An 11,555-nucleotide genomic window follows, 5' to 3' on the forward strand; every position below is an offset into this window, starting at 1 on the left:
GAAGCTAGGTAAGCATATCATTACTAATTTATGTGCCTAGGAGATTAATTTTTGAAGAATAATCATCAAAAGTGATAATTACACGATTATCAATTCTAATCATATTGGTTAAAACGATTAAAAATATCAATAAGAGGAATATTCGTAGTAGAGAATATTTCAACTCTAAAATATATTTAGAATATTTTTTGGAGTTAAACTAATCAAGAAATATCAGTAATAGAATTTTATCAGATAAATTTAGATCCGGTTGATACAAGTTATTATTATTGATACTATTTTGTCTTGTATAAAAAAGAATGTTTTATTAATATATTTTTTCTCTTTCTTATTTATTGTGCTACTTTTTCTTTCTCAGCTTTTTCTCTCTTTATTTCTGTAGAATATTTTATTTATATTTGTCTCGTTGTATCGGAATGAACTATAATTTTCGTTACAGAAATCCTGATATACTAAGCTATGAAAAAAAGATGGATTATTACACAGATGGATTAGAGAGAAAGGGTTGTGCATGTGTGTGTGAGAGAGAGAGAGCACACCAGAGTTAGAGAAGAATGGAGTGTGGTTGCTTTATGCGCGACATGTGGACCGTGATGCACAAATCGGACGATTCAATATGTGTATCTAAATTAGACCGTCTAATTATTGATCTGCTAATTCAGATAGTCTGATTCGTTGTCTCTTACCATCACAACTGCAATGAACATCTTAGTTTCTAATAACGCTACATTACACCAATTTTGTCTCTATTTCAAAATTAAAAAATGAAGAAGAATAAAAAGTAAAAAAAATAATTGTAACATCAACTTCAGAATTTTAAGAAAATTTTGGAAGTAAAATTAAAAAAATTTGTGTTAAAATTAAAAAATTTTGCGTTAAAATTTAAAAATTTTACTATTGTTTTTTACTTGAATCTTTATAATTGTGTAATTGTAATTTTACCTGTGTTTAACTAGTATATATTTGTTGGCTAAATTTTGTTAATAATTTTATTTTAAAAATTACTTATATTTACTTTTGAGATATAATACTTTTTAGTCTTATATTAAAGTATAACTCTAAAATTATTTTTATATTAAAATTTTTTAATTTAAAAATTATTAAATTTAAATATTTAAAATGATATATTATATTTTTAATAATTTTATTTAATATTTAATTAAACCGATGAATTCAAATAAACTAATTACCTCATCGATTTATTGACCTGTTCGTTCTAACAACCTTGCGAAGAAGTATGGTAATGAGTTTTGTTGTGTTTTGCCCCCTCGCTTAGACTTGGTTAATAAGAATAGTTGGATGCGAATCAAAACTTTTTTGGAGTAGATATAATAGAGGACGAGGGAACTAGAGTGTTTGCGACATCCGGTTTGCCGAGATGAAAGTAAGTTGGAAGAAGACAACGAAGAAGAAGCGTTGTTTGGAGGCGTTGCCACAGTTCACCGACCTGCCTTTCGAGCACAATCAAGACGAGCATCCCCTTTACCCTCAGCCCCATCCAGAACACTCGCATGGCTCGGAGGAAGCACGACAACTTGCTAAGGAATTTCAAGCTCAGGGAGACAAGCTTGCTCTGGTATATATAAATTGATCATATTCCTTATTATCATTTTTGTTCTTCTTATTATTATTTGGAAGATGGAATCTGTGATGGGGAAACATGAGTGCATTTCATTTTGTAGTTGAGTCATGGCTCTTGGGTCACCCAGTTTATGTTTTTAGAAGTATAAATTGTCTTCATTACTTGACTTGATAGTAGTGCCTGGGAATGCAAATTCAAGGTCATGCGCCAAACCAAAATAAATCAAGGCCTCTGCGCTACTTCTTCACCTGGAAGTTGAGACATAACTTGTACATAGTTTATGTTGTCATACAAGAAACTTGTGAGGAAGGCAAGGAGAATGCTAAAAGGGATGCGAAAGATGAAGAAAGGAGCTTGAACTTAGAACCTCTCGAATTTCATATAATAGTTCCGATGGGTTCACTTAAGTACAGTTTTGCTATTTCAACCATCTATAGACAACAACTATGGCATACGGTCGTCACACACCCTAAAGTATTTTTTATTCAAATGGGCATGTGAAACACCTCACAAACTTTTACCATATCTTACAAAGCTTTCAACGTAACATTACAAGTTGTATGTGTAATTTACAAACCCAACGGTGTGATTTCAAAAAGGGAACTGTATATCACACGGTCCGTATGAACTCACGTATGCGTAGTTGTTTCGGTAGTTGGCTCCCTTAATTGTTTAAATACATTTTCTGCTTTAGGTAAATCAATCTAAGTAGTGATTGGCTGTCTAATTGGGAAGAATAGAGTCTAATTTCGAAGACTTGACTATTAGGTTCAAGAAGGATGATTTTCTGCTGATAATTAAAACTGTGACCTTTCTTTGTAAAACCCTGATTTGCAGCTCAACATGACACCTGAAACAAGCACGCTATGTAGATATGTTCTGGTTGATTACCTCCGAAAAAGAGAGCAAGACTTTATCGATGAGTATTGACATTTTGCTTTATGCCTAGACTCTGTCTCTTCTCTTGATGGAAATACAGGCTCAGCCAAACAAGAAAATCACATACCTTATCCTCCTTAGAGTGTTACAACGCTAATTTAACTCTATCCAGAGAGATTTCAAGTGGTTTGCATGTGTTTTTCTATTGACTTCATCATTATATGAGCAGAATCTTTCTGATTGAATAATTTTCCTCCGATACTTGAAAAGTAGGATCTCTCTTCTTAGGCTCAATACCCATGAGAGGCCTTTGTTTTCCATTTTCTTTTATCACTTTGCAAATAAGCTGTGTCCATCTCATATAAATGTTCTCAATCATCCTACATACATGTCAGCTGAATGAATGCAGTTTTCCAGGATGCTGTGGTTGGAGTTCTTCCAGTGTTGATTCGACTGTCGGAAGAGTTATATTTACTCAGCATCTTGAATTACAATGTCTAAGGCAGCTAAGGCCTGATATAAGGATTTGATAGATGGTAGCAAGAAATCTAAACTAAATCGACAATTAAGACCAATCAGAGAAGGCTTTGGTAGCAGAGGCACATGAGATTTTGAAAAATATCAAATATTATATATGAAAAATTGGATCTCATATCTTGTGAATTTCCTGATCAACTGCATAAGATTTATTTTTATTATAGGAACATGTTAAGTGACAACCATTTCATAAATTTTTGTCAAATCCTTCTTGCAACATTTTAAGTCCAACATTATCTAAGGATATGGAAAATACAACCTACATAAACACACTGGCATCCTTTTGCCTATTTACTGGCTTGGAAGGAGTTAGGCTTATAATGTTTAGGGAGTTAGTCCTGTGAACTTTGCGCTCTAGATATCTTACTGTGGGGTGGTTGATGGCTGTTAATGACATGACCAAAATTGCTTATATAGGCACTTGAGCATCAAGCTCTTTTAAGCTATGTGCAGAGCTTTATGAGAATAGAATACAATATGTTACAGACTTACAGTTTTACTTTCTTTTTTCTTTCCCTTTTTTTTAGCTAAAAATGCAAGCATGATTTGGTTTACTACTGACTGATTGCTACTCCTGCAATGCTTCTCTTCTTTTTTTCTCTTTACTTATGTGAGACTTCTTTGTTAAGTCTGAGTTATTTAATACCAAATGTTTGATTTCAGATTAACTTCTGTGAGTGTGAATCTAATACTTTCCATACTACTATGATATGTATTTGTAGTTCAAATTTGAGCTTTTTGATGATATCAATCATATGATATTATCATGAAATGGCATGCAACATGTCATTCATCTAGTCTTTGTTGATTGAGTAGGATCTGATTTGTACTGCGCTTTGCAACCAATATCACATCATGTTTCTGAATTCTCTTTTGCAGGATGGGAAGTACCGGGAAGCACTGGCTAAATGGGAATCTGCTCTTACTTTGACCCCTGATCTTTCAGTTTTGCATGAACAAAAGGCGCAAGTATTACTGGAAATTGGAGATGCTTGGAATGCATTGAAGGCTGCCACACGTGAGTCAAACCTGTATTTTCTATTTATTATGCACTAAATGAAACTACTATATTCCTGTTAGAAAATGAACTATTTCATGAAGTCTTTTTTTTGGGTTTTTTTTTTTAACCATTATGAAGCAGCTTGTGACGAATTTAGCTCTGCCAAGGAAATTTTTTTGCATTGTAAAATTCACAGCTGCTTTTAGGGAATGATTTGTTTGGTTTCCTTTATGAATGTTGGGTGTGTCCTGCAACCATTAATCAGTTCTTCGTGAGTAAGTTTGTTTGATTTTGGGAGTAGGAAAGAGGCAATACCCGTGGGACACTGCAATTTATGCCACTACTTGGTGTATGTGGTTGGAGGACAATATGCACATCTTCAATGACATTTTTCTGACAAGCAAGTTTTAGGTTAGATGTTTGGCCTCTATTTGTGTAAGGCTCAGGATCTTTACACACAACTTTCAGATCATAAAGCTATGTTTCATGCTGAGAGATTGGAAATTGTCATAAATAGTTCCTTTCTTTTCACTCTTCTATTTAGGACCTCTTATCATCTATGTTCTATTATTTTCTCTCAATCTCAATAACAATAATAACAATATTATAACAACAACAACAACAACAACAACAACAACAACAACAACAATAATAATAATAATAACAATAATAAATGAATGAAAGAAATTAACTCTGCCAAGGATTTAATTAGTTATATTTGTGATTTTTTGGATGTTCTTTGTCAAAAATAATATATTTTCTTCTCTTGGCAGGAGCTACAGAACTGGAGCCATCGTGGGCTGAGGTGTGATGCTGATAACACATTTACTATGCATTTTATATTCTGTATTACCTTTTCCAATTTAAAACGTTCATTATCTTATACTCCATTTTTTTTTATTACTTTCACTTTATAATCATGTTTTAGCAAAACACTAGGCGAAACTATTTTTTAGAACTTCAATCTTAAATGGCCCTCCTTATGACTTTGTTATGGCAGATTCACAATGTCATTTTGATCTGTTGGTTGACCTTACCTAGTGTGAAAGGATTTTGTCTGTTACTTTATACAATCCTATAAATCTATTTTCCCATATGAGCTGCTCTTTTTGGTATGACTAGTTATTTCCTTTTCCCACATTACTACTACAACACACTTGTCCACATTGTTTAACTACCTTAGTGAAACTAAACATGCCCTCGTTTCTAACATGATCAGCAAAGTTTCTTTGTGGTTGCAGTTTGAATAAATACAGCATTGATTACCTTCATACCTGTATGAGAAATATGTACTACTATTAAGATTAAGATTATATATATCATATTCATTTGGACTCATCTCACACCTATTCTTGTAAGCTAGTAAGGAAGATGAAACAACATTTTAAATCAAATTAGTCTGAGCATTTCGATCTTGATTGTTGCAGGCTTGGCTCACACTTGGCAGAGCACAGCTGAACTTCGGTGAGCCAGATAATGCTATTGAAAGCTTCGACTCAGCTTTAGCTCTCCAGGTTTGTCTCCCTGATGCTCCTGGTAATTAGGTTAGATGCCTGTAGACATTTTCTAGAAAGCATGGTTTTTATGGGTTGAGGTTTTAGGTTTTACTAAGGGCTTTTGTGTGATACACAACGTGGTAAATAATATTACAAATCAACATTCAGTTAAATAAGCCGTTGGCCTTACATGTTAATTTTGATTAGCAAAACCGAATGAAAGATGAACTTACACCAATGCATTTTAACATCGGGTCAGTTGGATTTAGCAGGAAGTGGGCTTTGCTCTTAGATGCACTGTTCTGAAGCATACGTTCAACCAATTATTTTCCTTTTGAAATAGCTTAACCATGTTTATTGTTTTGTGCAGCCTGATTTTGAGGAAGCACGGGATGATAGGAAAACTGCGTTGCATCTCGTGAAAAAGAGAAAGCAACTTCACTCTAGTGACACCAGTACTCGTTATGTGGTAGGCAATAAGGGTGAAAGCTCATGAAGCTTTCTGCAACAGGGAAGAAAATTAATTATCCAAATATTCCATTTGCGTATCCAATTGTGATTTGTGAACAACTTCGCATAAACTTAGTGGGTTACTAGTTAAATCAGTCCAGTAATAATTAATAAATATATAAAATTATAATAAAATTTAAAATTTAAATAATAAAAGAAATGAAAATAATATTTAGAATTTATTGTGTGTAAAATAAAATATATGAAATAGGATTTATTTTGACATTTATATTTTATAGCGTATTGGAAAAATAAAACATATATGGTACAAGATATAGTATAGATATTTTATTTTGCACTATATATGTTATTAATACGACCTAGTAGAGCACCATTTTTGAATAAATGGTTGTGTATCCTCCGTTGGTGGCCATGTACCTGTAAAGTTCATGAAACGGTTTTGACGAGGGTTTGTTGTGAACTTGTTGGTTTTGACTGTGTTAAATAAAATGTACATGTGGTTTGATGCTTGGACCGAATTGGTTATTTGGCCGATTCACTGGTTTTTTTGGTTGAACGAGTTGGTCTAATCTGATTTTGCTAACTATGCTTTCGAGTTGAAATGAAGTTTTGGGAAAGAAATTATGTATTCATGTATATCTAATCCGAATCTATATAATTCAAGACCGGAGTAGCTTTTAATAAGATTTCGATCGAGATCATAATTGTTTAGCAGAAAATACAGGATTTTTTTGAAATAAATAAAATAAATATTTTAATTATCGAAATATGCATTTTGAAACTTTTTATCAGAAACTATCACATTTCTTATCTTGTTTACAGTGTAAACGAAATAAGTTAATACGTATCTTGTTTATACTGTAAATAAGAAAAGGCCAAGAAGAAATGTAGCCTATATTTTGTTTATAGTGTAAACGAGATACGTATTAACTTATTTCGTTTACACTGTAAACGAGATAAGAGGGTAATTATGATATTTATACTATAAATGAGATATATCAAGACAAATTTTCAACGGCTATAAAAGGATGTGTAATCCTTTGTATTCTCCACAAACATTGTATTACTCCGTTTATACTGTAAACGAGATATGTCAAGACAAATTTTCAACGGCTATAAAAGGATGTGTAATCCTTTGTATTCTCCACAAACATTGTACTACTCTTTTTCTATCTATTCCTTCTGAAAAGAAGCCAAAAAGTCTAATAGTACTGGTTTCTTGGTTGTAAGTGTGTATCTAAATTGCCGTATGAGAAATAGTGATAATAGGGTAACATTTGAGTGTGAGAATCCCATTCTGTTGTGTACCTGGCCTGGAAGTTCATTGGCAAACTTGAAGAGTCTGATATTGAGTTGCATCAGTAGTAGTGGGAGAAAAGAGATTGAAAGAGTGGCGTATAGGTTGCTAGCACCGATTGGAAATGGAGTTTTTTAGTTTTATCTGTTTTGGCTCCATGATGACGAGCATGTCCGCTTGATATTTGACATCCATGGGAGAATTATTGCGGAGCAAGTGATGGAGCTTTCTACGGAGGTTGGTAACGTCAGTGGCAGTGGATCTGATTCGTCAGACTTCGTCTAAGATGACCCACCTCTCACACCATCGCCGATTTATGTTGCGAGTCCAGTGGCAGACATGGAGGTCGACGATGAGCACTCTGACGAGGAGTATGTTGCGGATAGCAACGAGAGCGATGTCTCCGAGGATGATGATGTGAAAGAGTATGTACTAGAGACCCCCGTTGAGACATCACCTAGTGTTCCGAGGGTTACCTGAAACTGTAGGTCAATCTCGGACGAGATTTGCAGTGGTGGCCGGAGCTGTCGTGTTCGACTTGTTGAACTTGGCGGTGCGACTGATCCTTGTTCACCGGAGGGTGGTGGTACCTGCAAGAGACTCCGATGCTTAAGTTAGCACGTGCTTTAGGCAGGATTTTGTGTAGAATCTGAGTATGAGTTATACCTGGGTGCTCTAGTGTATTTATAGTAGTATTGAGTGGCTTTCATTGAGATAAGATAGTTATCTTATCTTATCTTTTTAGATGAACCGCCTCATCCTTTAAGGGCTAGCCGCCTTAGAGTGGGCTTCGTCCTTCGGTTGCACTTGCTTGGGCCTATATGATGATTTGGCCGAACTCTTTTGGTAAGAGGTCGGTGGCGACCGTCCTGAAGAGGTCGGTCGCTCGTGTCTTTAGTCCGCCCGGGTAGCCTAGCTCGACCCAGGGTATGAACACCTAGGTATCTTCTGCCTCCCCCGTACCTAATTCTGGCCTTGCCATCTGTACCCAATCACTATGCTATGTTGGATCTAGATGTGATGCAAGAGAAGAACCCATTTTCTAACACGGGTCAGGAAGATTACAACTTGGACGGTGGGGTGGAGTTTAGGGTTGGCCACAGATTTAAAAGCATAGATGCAATAATGTAGGGTGTGAAGAATTACAGCATTCATAGAAGTGCTGAGTATCGAGTAGTGGAGTTGGATCGATTAAAATACAACGTGTGTTGCCGACAACATAGAGCAAGCTGCCCTTGGAGTCTCCATGTTGCTCTCCGACAGAATCTTAGATACTGGTAGGTTAAAGATTCATTGTGTTCTATATACTCAGTTGTCATTGTTATGCTTGTTGAACCTGTTTACCACGGTTGTTCTATTTCGCTAGGGAGGTGCATAGGTTGGGAGGACCGCACACGTGTTATGGCACCTACAGTGTTGCTGGACCACTGACAGTTGGATAGTAGTCTGATCTGTCGTGTCATCCTCCCATTGATACAATCAAACATGTCCGTTAGCATTTAAGTCCTACAAGGTGCAGTTAGGCAAAGCTATCATGTGAAACCCTCGTACAGGAAGGTCTAGATGGCGAAGCAAAAGGCAATTGCACAGATATACGGTGATTGAGAGGAGTCTTACAATAAGGTGTCAAGGTTGCTGCAAGCGCTGCAGAGTTGTTGTCTCAGAACGATGTATGAGATCAACGTTGCACCGTACTATGATCGGCACCTCATGGTGCCTGCCTGCAGCATGTTTGACAAGGTATTTTGGGCCTTCCCTCCCTACGTCAAGGCTTTCAAGCTGCTCATCTCTGTCAATGGTACACATCTGTATGGAAAATATGGTGGTGTTTTGCTTATTGCAGCGGCACAAGATGGTAACTGCAATATCCTTCCTATAGCCTTTGCCATTGTTGAGTCTGAGACGACGGAATCATGGTCTTTCTTTGTTACCAATTTGAGGCGACACGATACCACACAGGAAGGCCTGTTGATTATTTTTGATAGATCCAAGCGACCAAGGCTGTATTGAGAGCTGAGGATAGTGGCTGGCATCCTCTGAGAACATATCATGCTTACTGTGTCCGACACATGGCAGCAAACTTCATGTCTCGTTTCAAGTCTGCTAAGGGAAAGAGGTACCTCACAAATGCTGCTTATAGTCCAAGAAAAGGTTGGGTATGAGTTGTACATGGATGCGTTGAGATTGTTATCGAGGAAGATGGTTAATTAGGCCGGTAAATTCATCAAAGAGATCTAGCTACAACACTGCGATGGCGGTCGTCGATTCAGTCACATGACGACGAACCTCTCCAAGTGCATGAATGTCATCCTCAATGCTACACGCTATCTACCAATATCGGCGATTGTGCGATGCAAGTACGAGAGGCTGCAGCAGTTGTTCGTGAGGAAAGGATGAGAGGCACATGTACAGCTAGTTGCGGGTAATTAGTTTTCACAATGTCTCATGGTGGCTGTTGAAAAGAACAAAGAGGGAATCTTAAAGATGCGTGTCACTCATTGCGATAGACGGGCTTCTGTGTTCATGGTTGATGAGTTAGAGGCATTCGAGGGTTGGTCACAGAGGTCGTTCCGAGTTCGCCTAGCTAGAGGCACATGTGACTATGGCCTTTTCCAATCACTCTATTTCCCATGTCGTCATGCGCTGGCCGCCTATGCCACCGCACGTAATGGTGTCCATACATCCATTCGGTGTACACACAGCAAGCTATGTTCAAGGTATACCAGCCGGAGTTTCCGCTGATACTAGATGAGAAACTTTGGCCGGAGTGGTATGGGGCATGCCTCCGACCTAACCCTGCCATGCGCAGGAAGTCCACTGGCAGACCGATTTCAACCAGGTTTCGTAATGAGATGGATGAGGGCGAGCACCGAGAGAAAATGTGCGCTCTATGCAAGCAAACCGATCATACTCGAAGAGGTTGTCCAAACCAGAAGACGGACGATGCCTACTTTATGGTTGTTACTTTGTATGTGTTTAGTTTAAGCTGTAAGTTTGTGCAGTTCATGTGTTTGTGTGGAATAAGTTATATTTAAATTTGTGTTATATTGACTCGCAATATTTTGTATTTTAAATTTGCATCATTATAATGAATTTGAAATATTGAAGAACAAACCATAACCACATTAACATGAAACATGCACAAAGCGAGTAGTACGTAACATAAGTATTAAGTCAAAATAATCAAAGACTATTTTATCAAAGTACATCAAAATGTAACTACTGCGATATAAGTACATCAAAATACACCAAAATACATCAATAGAAACTATCCGATATCATCGGCGGTGATCACCCTAGAAATGTCGCCGATGCCAGGTGCCACACAGCGGAGGTTGCCCTATCTTTGAGGTCTGCTTGGACGTGGATCCACTTGAGGCTGTGAATGATACTCTAGTGCCTGTGGCTGCATATGCGGCTGTGACGGGCATGGATGGAATGGCGTAGCATAACTATTAGAGTAGGACACCGGCGGATAGGGAGGGTGATAAGGCGGAGGAAGAGGTGGTGCAGGCATCGGCTGGGACACCGTTATCAGTCGTCCATAATCCACCGATGGCGATGTCGCATACTGAGCACCGGGTCCAAGGTGTGAACCGGAGTATGTGCCAGAGCACGAAGATTTGTGGGGCACCCAAATAGTGCCGGATACAGGTGCAAACGACTGTTCGAAACTGTTCTTCTATGCCCTGCATGGTGGGCTAGTTGGTGGTGTGAATATGAAAAGCTTCCTCAAAGTTTATCTCATTGACTAACAGGTCCTTAGTGCGACTATTGGATGGACCAGGTCATGCCAATCAAGAGGGGCAACATCCTAAGCATCCCGACTAGCCCCTAAGCTTAACCCAGATGGCGGATGTGGTGGAGGAGGGGGTGGGGGTGGAGGAGGCAACGAGTCACCCTGGTCCTCTGGGATATCATTGTACTCTTCATGCCGGTGATACTCTGCCTCCTCCTCGGACTCCACGTCCAAGTGCTCCCTGCGGGACCTGACCCTGTCCCTGCAGTGTCTTGAAGTACCTTGATGAGCGGATAATTTATACGCTTTTTGGTGTTGTTTTTAGTATGTTTTTAGTATCTCTTAGTTAGTTTTTAGTATATTTTTATTAGTTTTTAGTTAAAATTCACTTTTCTGGACTTTACTATGAGTTTGTGTGTTTTTCTGTGATTTTAGGTATTTTCTGGCTGAAATTGAAGGTTCTGAGCAAAAATCTGATTCAGAGACTGAAGAGGACTGCAGATGCTGTTGGATTCTGACCTCCCTGCATTCGAAGTGGATTTTCTGGAGCTACA

The 11,555-nt window shown here is 37.7% G+C and overlaps 1 protein-coding gene across 1 annotated transcript; it reads left to right on the forward strand.

The window, feature by feature from the left end:
• The first annotated feature begins 1,221 nt into the window (after window positions 1-1,221).
• On the forward strand, window positions 1,222-6,505 carry LOC130943628 (uncharacterized). The gene is made up of 5 exons (XM_057871591.1): window positions 1,222-1,576; window positions 3,878-4,016; window positions 4,772-4,803; window positions 5,426-5,512; window positions 5,865-6,505. The coding sequence occupies exons 1-5, from the start codon at window positions 1,379-1,381 to the stop codon at window positions 5,988-5,990; spliced, it is 582 nt and encodes a 193-aa protein (XP_057727574.1). The 5' UTR covers window positions 1,222-1,378; the 3' UTR covers window positions 5,991-6,505.
• Window positions 6,506-11,555: the final 5,050 nt, after the last annotated feature.

Source organism: Arachis stenosperma, chromosome 8, assembly GCF_014773155.1.
Source record: "Arachis stenosperma cultivar V10309 chromosome 8, arast.V10309.gnm1.PFL2, whole genome shotgun sequence".
NCBI lineage: Eukaryota > Viridiplantae > Streptophyta > Magnoliopsida > Fabales > Fabaceae > Arachis > Arachis stenosperma.